Raw genomic sequence first — 14,605 nt, 5'->3', positions numbered from 1 at the left:
CGTTTTAAAACGGGCTAATGGGCTAACGGGCGGCCTGCGGACATTTTCCTGTTTACATTAAAAAAACAACAATGGTGAATACTAAGTTATCAATTACATTAGGTAGTAAATCAATAGATTTTACATAACCACATTACATAATAATTAAAAGTCTCTAAAATAATAATTCAAAACATGTCTCTAACAATATTAGATAATAATTCTCTCTAACAAGTCTGCAATAATAATTATAAAATAATCAAATAATAGTCTGTAAAGCCCGTGGGCAGCCCGTGGAGCCCGTTTAAAATGTCCGCTAATAAAGCGGGCAAACGGGCTGGATTATATGGGCTAACAGGCAAAAATACCATGCCCTGCCCGCATTTTTTTGCGGGCAATGCGGGCTGGCCCACGGGCAATGCCCATATTGACACCCCTACATGCATCACTCTCAGAATCTAAGATAACATGGGGTAATTTTCCTCTGTGGATATTTTAATGGGCTGTTATTGTAAGTTAAACTTCGTAGTTATGAACTTATGATGAACAACACTTCATATTTTGTCTTGTTGCTCTAGGTGCAACCCAATGGCAACTTATGCAATTTGCACCTGCTGTTGTCATTTCTCATATTATGAACGGGTGCCAATTTGCGTACTATGATTATTAGATTATTATAAGCTGCTGTAGGAATATTAAGATATATATATATACAGGTAAATGTTTTTTATACGGTTAATTCATAATCCACTATTTATATATATTTCTTTCATTTAAGAGTCAAAATGAATGATTAACACAACTTGTTTAAAAAACTCATGTGTAGATATTAAGCTCATAAAATCGTGCAAACGAGGATTAAGTTCATAAATGAGTCATATTATGAAGCTATGATATAGTATAACTTTCACGAAGGTCGATCATGAAAGTTATATATTTGCTATGATGATTGATGGAGAGATATCGAAAAAATCAGAGATTTACATATGATTTTAATTGATTTAGAGAAAGCATATGTAAGGTACTTAAAAAAATATTGTAAAAATATTGTGGAAAGCATTTGAGAAGAAATGAGTTCTATATTTGGACAATAAAAATAAAAAAGCAATTTTAGTTTCTTCTTTAGGTGGAAAGAGGCTTAGACACCTTAATTCGTGTGCAAGTGAAAAAAATATTGTGCAGGGTGATTATGATTAGTGTTTGATACGAGGCATCTATTGATAATTCTATTTCTAGGAATCTCACTCGAGGCATGAAAGTATAAAAACTAACAAGAATGATTAATTTTAATTTTATTTCAAATCAATCTCTCAAAAAAAAAATCAGTAAAGCACCCTCTCAAATAAAAGGGGGTGGGGTGGGTGGAAGCATGTTGACCTTAGGACCCGTTCATTATTCATATGTCAGCTTCATTTTCTTGTCATTTTATTTTTAAATATGATGACATCCAAAAAAAGACAAGTGACAAGTTTATCTGAATAATCTTTCGACAGCATGATGAAAGCACTGTAACATGGCTGTTGGAAGTAGTAATGGGGTCGTCGTCATTCACAGTGGAAGTTCCCACTGAAAGTTACAGCAAACGCACCTATAAGTTTTTCTGTTTCATAATAACTCTCATTTTGATTCTTGAGAAGAGGAAGACATCATTAAATCAACAAGAAAAATCAAATGTTCCATGATCCTAAGAATAACAACAGACAAAGCAGATGCAATAAAAATGGAGGGTACACATTTTCAGGTCATTAGCAAAACAAACTCAAATAGATTCATCACATGGTAGAGACTAAATGAACATATTCCTGAGGAATATCAGAGAGAATGTTATAAAGAAAAGTTGAATATGTATGTAAAGTATTGGATGCAAAGTGATATAAATGGAATAAGGGACTATCTCAAGAAGGCAAGGGCTTTACACAATATGATAAAACCATCACAAAATCCTTAGCTGAGGACCCCACAGATGCTGGTATCTTTTTTGAGGTCGATGCTGTCCGGAACCAAAGATCTACTAAGTTATGCAGTTGCAGAGATGGGAGCACTGGCTGACCCCGGCACATTATTTCCACCTGTACAATACAATACCAAACCATATCACCATTAATGCACCAGCCGCTGAGAAAATTTCACAAATCTTTTCAAAATAAGAAGTTCAAATCACAATCCGGCGATTCTTTTGGCAATTGAAGTTCACATAGCACATAATAAGGTTGGGAATAACTCAACCATCTGCCTGCATTTTGCAAACTTAATTTCAGCAAACTAAAAGGTTTGTATCTTAGAGAACAAAACTTCAGACCAATATATGGGAAGTTCAAGAATTGTTTTCACCTGGATCCACAGTATAGGGAATAAGGAGTCACAATTTCAGTATTTTCAGATGTTAGTTCCTAGAGCCTACATGGTGTTCAAACATCAAAACAAGAACTTTCTTTACATATTTTCTAGTTGCATGTGTATGTGGTAGTGGTCGGGAACCCTATTTCGGTACTCAGTAGTGCTGGATTTGTACTAGTTGCTGTTTTCTATCCCGTAGAAAAATATAAGCTTTAATACTCAGATAGGCCCTAAATTCTATATTCCATAAGATCATATGATAGCCTCAAACAATTTTCAAAAGACTTGCACTATGTTGCTTGGCCTCCTGTAACAATGTTTCACTAATAACAATAAAAGCCGTACCTTATTTCGCAAATAGGTTAGGATCACACCCTTATTACAACTACAGCCTCCAACCAAAATAAGTTAGAGAGAAAACAGAGGCGAGAGAGAGAAAATGTGCCAACCATTCTTAGTTATTAGAAGGTAGTGATATACAATGTACTCACCTCTGCTTCACTGGCAAGACTAAGTTTCTTTACAAGGTATTTCTGAATAAACGAGACAGGTACAGTACCATCCCTGTGATGAGGTCAGGAACAAAGAATTACACAATTATGACCTACATATATTTATCAATTATCATTAAAAGGGGAATGTATTCAATAAAGTAAAACAGAAAGGAAAGATGGTAGAAAGATAGCAAGCAACAATAGAAAGAAAAGGCAGGAAAAATCATCTCATTTCAAATGAATCAAATATGGGAGTTCTCCTTTGCTAAACTGACTCAGACAATGATCATGGCCATGTGCATTTGTCATCTAGAATGACATAGCAAAACAAAATCAAGTAATGACTTAGACAACGATTACCGGCATGCTCTTTTCTAATTCTATGGCCGTTTTCAGAAAATCGTCAAATACATAACTTTTTTCTTATAATGGCTTGCAGTTGAATAAGAAAAGTTATATATTCTCTTCAACTCAGAGGCCAAAGTTGTACAAAAAAACAATAAATCATAAACAGGAGAGAACTGAGATTCAGAAGACTTACTTTATCCTTAAGTAACATGCTGAGATCTGTGGCAGGGGAACATCTCCTTTCCTGAATCATAACATCCATTTCTTTCAGGTTAACGGAAGATCAACACTTTATGATTACTATGATTTTTCTATATAAAAACAAACTTACTGGTCCTCTGAAGCAACTAATGAAAACCAAATAGGACTGTTTTTTCTGTTATACTTGCCCCTAGAAGCATCTAAGGCGACTTGGGCTGAGGCAGACATCTCCGATGCTCCAACTCTTTTCTGCCCTGCAGGACGTAACCTCTTTCGCTTCACTGGCCTTGAAGGCAAGCTACTTGCATCCTTGTCATCTCCAAATTTTGTTTTATGTCCATTATCCTTATTTTTGGTTTTAGAAAAGTTTAATTCGTTATGGACAGAAGCAGGTAGCTCTGGTTTATTTGCATTTTCAGACAGATCTACTCCAACGTTAGGAATAGTTGGATTCTCTAATTTGGAAGGACTTCCTTGTGAAATTGACCTAGAGGACTTTGTTCTATTGGCAGCTTCAACAAGACAGTTCAATGGTGTCCACAGATCAGCCTTCCCTTCTGTAAGATCCACACTGTTGTCTGTATCTTCACTGGTCTTGAGCTTTTTAGAAGGCTCGGCCATGGAAGAATCCTACAAAAATATAACGAACTAAGGAACATGCATAGCCATCATCACATAAAATGGAGGCTCGATTAATTCTAGAGAGAAACAAGCAAAAACCCAACAACAAATGAAAAAACTTAACACATCCTGATTCCCCATAACCCAAATCCGACTTTCATTTTGAGAAGTCATATTTGATGAATCAGGTAAGGTCGAACTTACCTTATTATCTTCACCATATATTTGTTCCTTCTTTATGGATTCTTCAAGAATAAAACTGCATCCACGTAAACCAGCTGCCTTCCTTGTACTGGTTTTTGTCCTCTTTCCCGTAAAGCCAGTTTGTGTCGAAACTTTTGGAGCACTAACCACCAATGACGAAAGTGATCTTTCCTTTCTCTTTGCAGGCAGGGATATTGAAGACATGACTTCTGGGGTCTTGATATTTTTCTTTCTAAAAGGGAATATTTTTGCCCTTATGTCTTGCAAATTATGGTCTGGCCTGCATATAGTTAATAGATACCCATGATTATTTTGCAGAGATCTTCCTAAAGATTCAGACAGTTGTTTTTTAAGTTCTAAAAATCAATTTATGCATGCAAATCTTCAAGAACAACATATTCATATTGATGGCCCAGTATAAAAACATCAGGCTTGAGCAAAAATCACAAGCTATAGATGAAATGCACATACAAGATGCAATCAGAATTCATATGCTGAGCTGTTGGCAGTCTTTACTCTCCAGGTAGAAGAAATGACTTATAGAATATATAACAGGAGATAATATATACCTCAGATAAATTCTGTGCCTATATGGTTATGTTAGGTCAACTATTAAACAATTACACGGACTTACAGGCAAAGCAGAGAATAGTGTAGGAAAAATAATAGTAGATATCTACAAAAAATAAGAGAAGTTTAACTAAGTTGAGGAGTTAAGGCTGAAGGTTTGATGTTGTCATACTAGAGTAATAAATCTATAACAAGAGAGAAAAAGGTGAAGGGTGATCACAAGCATTGGTACATGTGGAACTACGTGTTCTCTTGTACAAACAACAGATACTGAGAAGGGAGGAGGGGGAAAAAGCAGAATAAACAGGTATTAATACATGATATACATCTACTGCTGCACATCATGCTTTATTAGTTCAATTCATAGAAGTCATAAATCACATAAATTGCTAGAATAGATTTGCAATCAGAGAGAAAAGTGACCTGAGTTTTTCCGCTGGAAGGCAGCCTAGATCAATATTGCACACGGGACAGCAATCAACCTCCTCATCTGAGAATTTCTCATATATGCACTTCCTACAAACTGGTGACGATTTCATCATTGCTCAATGCAATGTACAGGAAGGTGCATATGTAAAATTCAGGAAAGGAATAGATAAACTAGAATGTACTACTGTAGTTATAAAATAAGCATGTTGTGAAATACAAATACATCTACACTTCTCAAGAAACTCCATAACATAGTGTACCACCTTATACAGAAAATGGCCAAAATATTATCACCTAAGCTCTGTATCTAGACTTTGGCAGTGAAATTAAAACAAGTATCAATCACAGAGATCCAAACAATCAATAAAGCACAGAAAAGGAAAGTGCTTATATAGCTCCATGTACTATAACAAAAACTGTTGAAAATTCTCATCAAGATATAGCAAGCAAACAATGAAGTCACAAAATCCTCATGCCATACCACACTAGAATTAAAACCAGAGTCCTAGAACATGGTGATTAGAATATATATTACGCAGGAACCTAGACAAAGCATCTAAAACATCAATCACACAACACAGTATCAAGAAATAACTAAATTGAAAAGTGAAATCCCAAATCATTTAAATCGAGCCAATTTAATATAAATCACAAAGGCAATGACAAAATCAAGAAGAAAAAAGACAGCATTGCACGTGGAAATCTGAAAGAGAAACCAAGAAGCATGAAAACCCAATTGGGAAAACAAATAAAAGGGGTAGAAAATGTAAGAAGAAGTGAGAAATAGAAGATGGGTAGTTTTAACATAAATAATAATAAGAAGAAGAAATGAGAGTAAGAGAGAATAACGAACAAGTATGAAGACAAAGAGAAATAGTGGTAGGATATTTGAAGAGATTATGGCAAAGAGGGCATGTCATGCATGCTCGTAGCGTATCTCTCTTCACTTTCACAACTCTTCCTCCAACCATTCTTCAAAATCTCAATCCTTAACAATTAAGCTAAACTCGCATTCCAATATTATTACCAAAACAAACAACACAACACGACACACACTCTCTCTTTATGTTTGGATGGACGTGAAAGAGGAATGGATCTGAGATGGGGAAAATGGATTTTAACTAAGTAGCGGGTTTTGAGGGTCAAATCATGAGGTGGGTTTGGATCGTATGTACGGAAATTAACGTTAGATTTTGGATAGATGGTGAACTAAGACGACACCGTTCTATGTTGTTGTTGTTGTTGTTGGGTGCTGGTGTTGGAGCAAGACAAGAAAGAGAAGAAGCAATACACTCTAATACAGTACCACGCAACCAACGCTATTAATTTTTTTGGCCGTGCGTGTGTTATGTTCACATTTACATCCATATTTGACTGCAACTATTGTTTTATTTTAATACATTTAATTCTACACTATTTTTACATCTCAAGTCCATATTATTATTTACTTATCTTTTTTTTTACCACTTATCACATGCTCTCTATAAAAAAAATTCATACACATGAGAATCAAATAATTGATATCGAGATTAAATAACCAGTTAGTAAGGTTTCTTGTTTTTCGTTGTTTTGGGTGTTTGTCAGTTTTTACCTTGTCTTTGATAGGCACGAGAGGTGTGATACAGCTGACAAGGTTTAGTTGTTGGTAGGTTGATAGGTTTAGTCCTTAAATACTAGTATTTTTTATCAGCAAATAAACAAAATTTATTACTAAAGGGAGTATAAGATGCTCCACACTATAACAAAAATATCAGGATTCACTCCAAGGGTTATTGACACAGTCTGAGAAAGAGAATTTAGCTGCTAATGATGATTTCGTCTTAAATACTAACATGATGTTTGGGTTTGTGTACAAGTAAAATAAACCTTTTTAAAGAGGAAAAAGTCCAAACTTCTTGGTTTGGCTCAAATAATTGATAAATTAGTTTAAAAGTTAAAACTTACATGAATATTTACAAGAGACAGAAGTTGAGAGTAGACAACATAGCTTATTGAATTAAAAATATTTAATCATAATAAGTTATTTATTAACTAAAGATGAAAATGTGGCTAGACAGAGGCAAGTATTGCTTACCTATACTTAAGAGTAAAGATGTTAGACTTAAACAAGAATTATTGTTGGGTAGATTTGGATTCATGATAAAGGAGGTCAATACTCGATCCCAATGCATATTAGGTGCTACAGTAGGAGGATAGTAATTATGAGTATGTACTTTCTCACTAAAGATATGATGTATTTAGTGTGGAGAATTTTTTTGGATGATGTTCCAACAAAATTGAATCTAGCTTGACGAGGAGTCTTAGGAGCTCAAGACCCACCGAGTTGTGCTCTATGTGATGTGATAAATGAATGAACAAATCACTTGTTCTTCCCGCGTTCAAAATCTTATAATATTCGACAAAAACTTTACTCTTGATTTCGTCTTAACTCAATTATTAGACCAACTTCTCATTACAGGCAAACATGTCATGGATGGAAAACAAGAACAAACAATTGTGGATGTCTCTATGGTTTGTTATTATTTGGACTTTATGGTTCATGAGGAACAAATATATTTTAGTGAACTCTCAGTTTCACTTGGATAAGGTATTAGAATTAATTTTTCTGCATTCTTGAAATCTTCTCAATGTCATCTATCCTAGCTTCAACTACTCTTTTGTGGAGTAAATGATGTACCCATTTAATTGTCTTCTTGTTACGGGTATCACTTGTTTTTTTAATTTTCCTTATTTTCTTTTAATAAATTTCATTGCTAACCAAAAAATGCTTACCTATACTCATATTCATACCCATTTGTAGATTCTTGTATAATAACAAGTATTCATTATTACCTAACAATTTTTTAAGTTTAATTATATATTTTGTAGTAATTAATATATATATATATATATCATATAAATAATAACATATAAATATATATAATAAATTACTTCAATCACTAAAATTCATGATTAAATAATTATATATAATCCCAATCTAATTAAAAAAAAATCATATAACATATTATGAATACCACTACAGATTAATTGGGATTCAATTACTTGTATTTTTATAGATACATGTGAGTGCAAATATTTTTGTGATCTCTGTTTAAAACATGTAAAATAAGATGAATATCTAACTTATAAATTTCATACAATATCTTAAGCTCGTAACTTATTTAAATTTTTTATCACACACTAATATATAATTTGTTTGTCAAATAAACTAATCGTCTAATGAAATTAACACTTGACTCACCAGGGAGAACACTTGATGCGCACCAGATGCGATAGAAGATGTTTTACTATCCTCTCAAATCACAGGACCAAAAGAAAGGGTCTGGCTATGCACCAAGTGTGCTGGACATGTATTATCCTAAGCCCAAACCTATCTATGCGTTGAAAAGTATTAATACGGCAAATATTATGGTATGGCAAAATCTGTCTCATTTAGTTCAATGTATACAAGTACCTGTTGCTCTTGTACACTTGGTTAATGTAGTTGAAAGATATACTTGACATTCTTGTTATAACAATCAAACTAGTATTTGCATGATTTGGGTTGCATGTGTATATATAGATAGATAGAGATACGCAAGTATCTTTAAGAGGATAGTTGCTTAAGAATACTAGATCCTATTTATGCATCAATCTAACTAATAAATCACGTAGCAGTAGCATAGTTATGTCACTATAATTGGTTTTAGCATTACATCACATGGTTTAGAGTTCGGACATGCCAGATAGCAATATTTTAAAGGTAAAGTACTGCATAATAGTATTGTTTCAGCTGTTGAAGGAAGATTAATCTTACAAGCAGTTTAATAATTAGTGGAAAGGTCCTAGTAAGATATGACTTTTGCAGCATTCTCTCACATCATTTGTCTATTGTCAGAATCAACATGTGTATATCTGTACTATTTAATAAAGGCAAAACCCAAAATAACTTTCATGAAGTAGTGTATGCATGTTTCCCAATTTCATATTTTATAACTTCTACTTTCATATTCGTATATATCTATATATATACATACTATTAATGTATCTATATCTATACTACTTAATAAATGGAAAATCCAAAATAACTTACATGAAGTAGTTTACGTTTCACTATTTCATATTTCATAACTTCTAATTTTATTTTATAACTTCTATTTTCATCTTTATATATATCTATATCTATACTATTAATAAAGACAAAACCCAAAATAACTTCCACGAAGTAGTTTATGCATATTTCTCAATTTCATATTTTATAACTTCTACTTTCATCTTTATATATATATATATACTATCTATATATATACTATTAATATATTTATATTTATACTTCTATAGTACTTAATAAAGGGAAAAGCCAAAATAACTTCCATGAAATAGTTTACGTTTCCCTATTTCATTTTTATAACTTCTAATTTTATTTTCCAACTTCTATTTTCATCTTTATATATACTTATACTAATAAACATTAAATAACTACTCATGAAGCATTTTATATAAATTTCTATACTAATACCAATAGAAATTAGAAAAACATAAAATAACTACTCATGAGATATTTTATGTTTCCCTACTTTATCTTTTATCATTTATATCTTATGTTTCCTTATTTCATATTTTATAACTTCTAATTTTATTTTATAACTTCTACTTTCATCTTTATATATACTTATACTAATAAACATTAAATAACTACCCATGAAGTATTTTATATAAATTTCTATACTAATACTAATAGAAATTAGAAAAACATAAAATAATTACTCATGAAATATTTTATGTTTTCCTACTTTATCATTTATCATTTATATCTTCTAGTTTCAATAAATTATAAAAGAGTTTCTAATTGTAATATATTCGTAAAGTCTTAGTATATAAGAGTAAGTTATAAAAGATTAATATATTTAAAATGATATTTATTATTTAAACAATTAATAGTAGATAACACATTACGAATATACTGTTATTAAATAATAGTATAATTATCTCATTTTTTATTATTTAAATAAAATACTATTTAATAAAATATCTAAAGATATTCTATCATGTTAAGTTTATGCTTTTAATGGTATTATATACATCTACATTTACCTAAAATCATACTTCAATAATAACAAAGGATTGTAAGGAACAACCCTACGGTTCTAAACAATCACATATCTATTGACGGTCACATATTTACCATATCATATTATATACTCAACATAAGAGTTATTATTTCATCTGCAATAAGTTTACGGTTAGAAAGTTGTTTCTTTATAAAATGAGGTATCAAGAATAATATCTTCATTACTATGAGAATATATTATTTTTTTCTCCATTTCATTCTACTACTTTTCAGTTATTCAATTATAAATCATGTACACATTTTATATTTACTTTACCAAATTTCATTATATTAGGCAAATTACCTTTTATAACTCCCAAAAAAAAATTATAGCAATCTTATTGTCCATTTTAATGGGACATTGTGGCTACAATATTCACAACTTATGTGTAAAACAAAGAATTATTTCTCAATTTCATGATTCATTACTTATAGAAAATTATTTACTTGGTTTATCATATCTATTAATTTACACAATCATTAATACACAATTAAGAACACAGTTAAAAACCATTTCATAATGACCTTTTATATTACATTCTAAACATCATAAATTTATTTCAATTATTTTAATGTAATCATATACTTCACCTCAACTAATATATTTGATATTTAAAACATGTAGACTACACGTTACAAACAATAAGTATCGTGTTTGTCAACATGTTAGTATAAGATAAAGATAAATGTTGTTAATTATAATTAAATATATAAATATATGTGTGTAACTTGTAACTTTGTTAAGCATTGAGTAACGGATGCGCACGTCTCAATTAATTTCTTCCTCTTCGAACCTAACCATATATCTAAGTAAAAAAGAAAGAGAAGGTGAAGTCAACCGGAGATTCTTTTAAATAAAAACTTAGAAGATGTATTTGACTTTACTTTTACCTAACTAACATTTTCATCATATTTTCTAATTGGGTGAGAGGGGTATTGTAACAATAGAGTAATCTTGCTGCATTAATGAGTCATTGAATTCAACTATTGTCACTTCATTTCATCCTTCCAGATAAATGGAGAATGTTGTATTAGACAATCACAACAAAATTGATTCAATATCTGTGATATAATCATCTTCTCAGTTTTTATGGAATTAACGGAAATAAACTATGAACATTAAATTAGTCCAATTGATTGACTAAGTAGAAGTTGGTTGCAAATGGGTGTAATATTATTGTTCACTAACTAGGCTTAATTAATTGACAGGAGTATATCCATTCATTAATTTTTTCGTTTTATCGTTATTGGATCAAATTTATCACGCCAGAGGGCTACTTGTGGCCCCTCTTATTTCTGGCTATGTTATATATTTTGGAGCGCAACTTGTATCAATTGGACCCGTCTTGTTTTGGTGTAGATTTTTTTTGTTACAGACTGATAACATAGGAGTTTTATACATTATTAATTCATTATTCGCCATTCATTTTCAAATATCAATAATTCTTTAAAAAAAACAATAAAAATGTATAATAAATAATATATTAATTATGTATAATTTTTTACACCAATAATATATATATATATATTACATTATTTGGATTAACAGCAAGAAATTGAGCACAACAAAACAAATAAGCAATTCAGCATCTTAAATGATCATACCAGATTAACAGTACCACCACACGTCCACGCCATATCAGGTTAGAGTCATCGTGGGCCATAGAGTAATGTACGAGGCCCGAACTTAAGCTAGTCCAATATTATAAGCTCACCCTCATCGACTCAACATAATTTTGTTAGTGTGGGCTGAGTTGAATTCTAAAGGATACTAAGATTTTAAAAAATATTTTTCTTTTTGCAACTGTTTTAAAAATAATACTTGCAAATATCCCATAAAAAATATGTAGCAAATACTTAGTTTTATATTCCTTATCATTCCTTTACAACATGATAATTGATCTTATACAGTTTTGGTAAAAGCAAATCTTGATTCACTACTAAACAATGCAGATCCTAATTTATTTCGTTTCTTAATAATATGCTCCACAATTGATAGTTTCATAACATAACAGCGAGAATTGATAAATTCTCCTGCTAGCCCTTACATACATAATGTAATGATGAACACAATTACAGACAAGAAATCTAGTCATCGTACTCCACAAAGTTATAGTCCCCGATGAGATTGCCTTCAAATTTTCCATCTCCCGTTGCTACACTGATCAATATTTCTTACTGTTTGTTAATATCATGTTCTAGTATATTTCAGGTTTTCACCTGTCACTTAACGTGATTAATTTATAACACGTGCACACATAATTAAAAGATTTAATCATAAAATACAATGTCAACCAACGAATCATAACATCATTATCAGTATTATATTTTGACTCTCATAATAGCATAACAAAGAAATACCCAATTAAGCATATGATTTATGAAATTCATCTTCTTTTGCTTTGCCTGGTACGTGGCAAATATAATTTTCTTTCTAAATTCATCATTAAATAAATATATATATATATATAGTTCTCCTATCGTTAAGAATCAAGAGCAGAAATATGATATGATACTTCATCCAATACTAACAAAATCTCACATATTGTAACATCCCCGCAAGCTGAAATGTATGCAACATTCTAAGCTTGAAATGTGTTGAACATCATGCATATTCTAATACTTCCTCTTGTCGGTGAACGAATCTTGATCTCACAGCCTTGAAAAATGAAGCAATAAGGATGCTTAACCACCATTGGCAGAAACAATTTCATCTAACACTTAACCATCTATTTGACAGAAGCTTAACCAACCAATGTTTAACCATCTACTTGACAGAAGCAAACCAACCATAATGGATGAAAGATATAAAATGGATCTAAATCTTGATCCTAAGATGATGTTTCAATGAAGAAAAATACACACTTTAATATTGTGTGTTTAACGAGAGAAAGAGGTAAACAAAATATAGTATTAAAGAAAAGATAAAATTGAAGGTAATTGATGAAGAATGATCTTTAGTAAAATCATAGCCCAAAACTCTAAAGCTTGCATATACAAGAAGGACAAGATAAAAAATGGAACCAACTATAATAATTGGAACTTGATTTTGAAGGCATAAAATGGTAGGCATTGCAGTCTTTGAGTAGCAGAAACTACATGATTGAAAGTGCAGCAACAAATATGCAAAGTTCTGTAGAAAGAATGCAGCAAAATAATATGGCAAGCATACAACCATAGTAGTTAAAATCGCGATTTAACTCGTAGGATTGATAGATCTTACGAGTTTTCAAGAGCTAACGAGTCACATGCCCACTTTGAATGCGATCTCACCACCATCGATGATATCGCTAGGGAAGATCGTAGGATCGTAAAATCGTTGTCTCGTTGTGATTTTCTGTTTTTATGATAAAAACCCTAAATTGTAAAATCTCCATCTTCTAAACCCGTATAGAAGGGGAAACCCATTGCCCAAAATTATTTGACTTGCCCAAAATTCTTTTAAACCTTAAATTGCAAAATAACAAACATATCATAACCAAAATAGAAGTAGAAGCTACAGCCACAACCAAAAGCTCCTAATACTTCATTTTTAAGTTTCATTGTTATCATCTTCAACATACTTGTTTTCCTTATTTTCTCTAAAATGATGTTCTTTATCTCTTTTATGTTGTAATGTGTAATGGGAGAAAAATAGTGTCCACTGTGTTGCCTTTGTTATGTCTTCTTTCAACATATAACTATTATAATATACTTGTAGCCTACATAAAACATTATATTTCCACATAAAACATGCTGTAGTTACATGATATTTTCACATTCATATTATACTATATAATATTATATTTATATATATATATATATAATATGTATGTAATATAATATTAGGCTTTCATATTTGTTGGTGTTTTTTGCTATCAAACACTTTAGTTGATTGTGTTAGTATGTTAGGTTTGCAATTATGTAAGACCTGATACTCTTGTATGCATATATTTTGATGTTAGAAGTTTAAGTTTTAAAACTGAAGTTTTTATTATTTTGTGTATATGTATGCTTAAAAAAATCAATATTTGGTAGGATCTTAGGATCCGTGTTACAATCACACGTTTTACGTTTTCATTTACCCCTTCCGATTTTACGTAAGATCTTGATCTTATCAAGAAAAGGAACAATCCAGAAGTTGTAAGCCTTGAGGAGAAAAATAAAGAAATGGAACAACTTGGCAATGCCTTTTCAGTGTTGGAACTTTGCCATTGATGATACCCATTTCCATTCTCTTTCCTTTGACTAAAAATAGGAAGAACTAATAAGGAGAAATAATAAGATTTCTCATTGAATTAAATTCTCATTACAAAATTGAATACAAAGATTAGGGGAATACCCTTTTATTATA

General features: G+C 31.2%; 1 protein-coding gene across 3 annotated transcripts; it reads right to left on the bottom strand.

The window, feature by feature from the left end:
- Nucleotides 1,665–6,548, bottom strand: LOC109336546 (E3 ubiquitin protein ligase DRIP2-like). 3 transcript variants are annotated; one of them, XM_019573213.1, is made up of 7 exons: nucleotides 6,037–6,547; nucleotides 5,178–5,277; nucleotides 4,185–4,464; nucleotides 3,490–3,989; nucleotides 3,352–3,402; nucleotides 2,808–2,880; nucleotides 1,665–2,048 (listed from the first exon to the last, which is right to left on the bottom strand). In XM_019573213.1, exons 1-7 carry the CDS (start codon nucleotides 6,152–6,154, stop codon nucleotides 1,875–1,877), a joined length of 1,296 nt encoding a protein of 431 aa, XP_019428758.1. In that variant the 5' UTR covers nucleotides 6,155–6,547; the 3' UTR covers nucleotides 1,665–1,874. The 3 variants fall into 3 exon arrangements, with proteins under 3 accessions (XP_019428758.1, XP_019428759.1, XP_019428760.1); XM_019573214.1 differs by lacking the exon at nucleotides 6,037–6,547 and adding an exon at nucleotides 5,727–6,008 and having other exon boundaries at nucleotides 5,178–5,688; XM_019573215.1 differs by having other exon boundaries at nucleotides 1,960–2,048; nucleotides 2,797–2,880; nucleotides 6,037–6,548.

This window comes from Lupinus angustifolius, chromosome LG20, assembly GCF_001865875.1.
Source record: "Lupinus angustifolius cultivar Tanjil chromosome LG20, LupAngTanjil_v1.0, whole genome shotgun sequence".
NCBI lineage: Eukaryota > Viridiplantae > Streptophyta > Magnoliopsida > Fabales > Fabaceae > Lupinus > Lupinus angustifolius.
The sequence above is the reverse complement of the archived record's forward strand: the minus strand, read 5'-3'. Positions and strand labels throughout refer to the sequence as shown.

Bases quoted from the DNA above. Each gene is read 5' to 3' on its own strand.
- LOC109336546 (XM_019573213.1), bottom strand. From the start codon at position 6,154: ATGGTTGGAGGAAGAGTTGTGAAAGTGAAGAGAGATACGCTACGAGCA. The intron at 5,278-6,036 runs GTTCGTTATTCT...AATCGTCACCAG, and splicing joins TTCTCTTTGTCTTCATACTT to TTTGTAGGAAGTGCATATAT. The intron at 3,403-3,489 runs GTAAGTTTGTTT...GTTATGATTCAG, and splicing joins TTAGTTGCTTCAGAGGACCA to GAAAGGAGATGTTCCCCTGC.